General features: G+C 49.4%; 1 protein-coding gene across 1 annotated transcript in view; it reads left to right on the top strand.

Moving 5' to 3' along the window:
* DNAH9 (dynein axonemal heavy chain 9) overlaps positions 1-983 on the top strand; it is a 450,622-nt gene that overhangs the window by 50,594 nt on the left and 399,045 nt on the right. Inside the window, exon 9 of the mRNA XM_012555448.1 lies at positions 337-451. Within this exon, the coding sequence (XP_012410902.1) occupies positions 337-451 (115 nt within the window). The remainder of the gene's footprint in view (positions 1-336; positions 452-983) is intronic.

Below are 983 nucleotides of genomic sequence, written 5' to 3'. Positions count from 1 at the left end.
TCTAAGTATTTTTCAGGCTCTCCCAGCTGATGCGAATGGACAGCCAAGTTGAAAGTCACTGGTCTAAAGTCGTAAAGCTAGTGAGTGGCAGAGTGGGGCCAGGAAACCTGGTCCTCTGACCTAGTTTAGCATTCTTCTCAGAGTCCCTTCCTTACTCATTAGTCGAATATGGGGATCTTGTAGGAACTTACCACTGCAGTTTGGCCATGGGGTGATTTTAGTGTGTGCGGGTAGATGAAGCAAAAAGTGGAGTAACTGGTAGGAGGCATTGCTGGGGTGCAGCAGTGCCTGCGGGGTTGGCGGCCTGTCTTCAGCCTGGCTGCGTTGGGTCCCCAGGGTTCTCCCCGGTGCACAAGAACATGCCCACTGTGGCTGGAGGTCTTCGCTGGGTCCAGGAGCTGAGGCAGCGCATCCAGGGGCCTGTCAGCAACTTCCGACATCTCGCACATCCGTGAGTATCTTATTCCTAAAGGGCAAGCTTGTTTTGGGCTCCTGTTCCTTGCTATGAATTTTGAGACTGTAGAGATGCAACTCATTTATCTGAGGTGTGTAAATCATCTGAACTTCTTTCCAGCAGTCAACACAGTTCTTACTGGCCAAGCAGTGTTGTGGATTGAATTGAGTCCCTCAAAAAGATCTGTTAAAGTCCTAATCCCTATACCTGTGAATGTGACCTTGTTTGGAAATAGACTCTTTCTTTGAGGATGTTATCAGTTAAGTTCACAAGGTCATACTGGAGTAGGGTGTGTCCTCAGCTGTCCGTGTCCTCAGACATGGAGACAGAGTCAGACAGCAGGAAGACACCGTGTAAAAATACATCTACAAGCCAAGAAGTGCTAAGAGATGCCTGGGGCTACCAGGAACTGGAAGAGGTGAGAAAACATCTTCTGGAGTGGAGAGAGAGAGCATGGTCCTTCCGACTCCCTGAATTCAGACTCCTGGGCCCCAAAAAAGGAGCCCTGGTCACTCAGTGGTTACACATT

Source organism: Trichechus manatus, unplaced genomic scaffold (genome assembly GCF_000243295.1).
Source record: "Trichechus manatus latirostris isolate Lorelei unplaced genomic scaffold, TriManLat1.0 scaffold00040, whole genome shotgun sequence".
NCBI lineage: Eukaryota > Metazoa > Chordata > Mammalia > Sirenia > Trichechidae > Trichechus > Trichechus manatus.
This window is presented reverse-complemented; position numbering and strand designations above follow the sequence as displayed.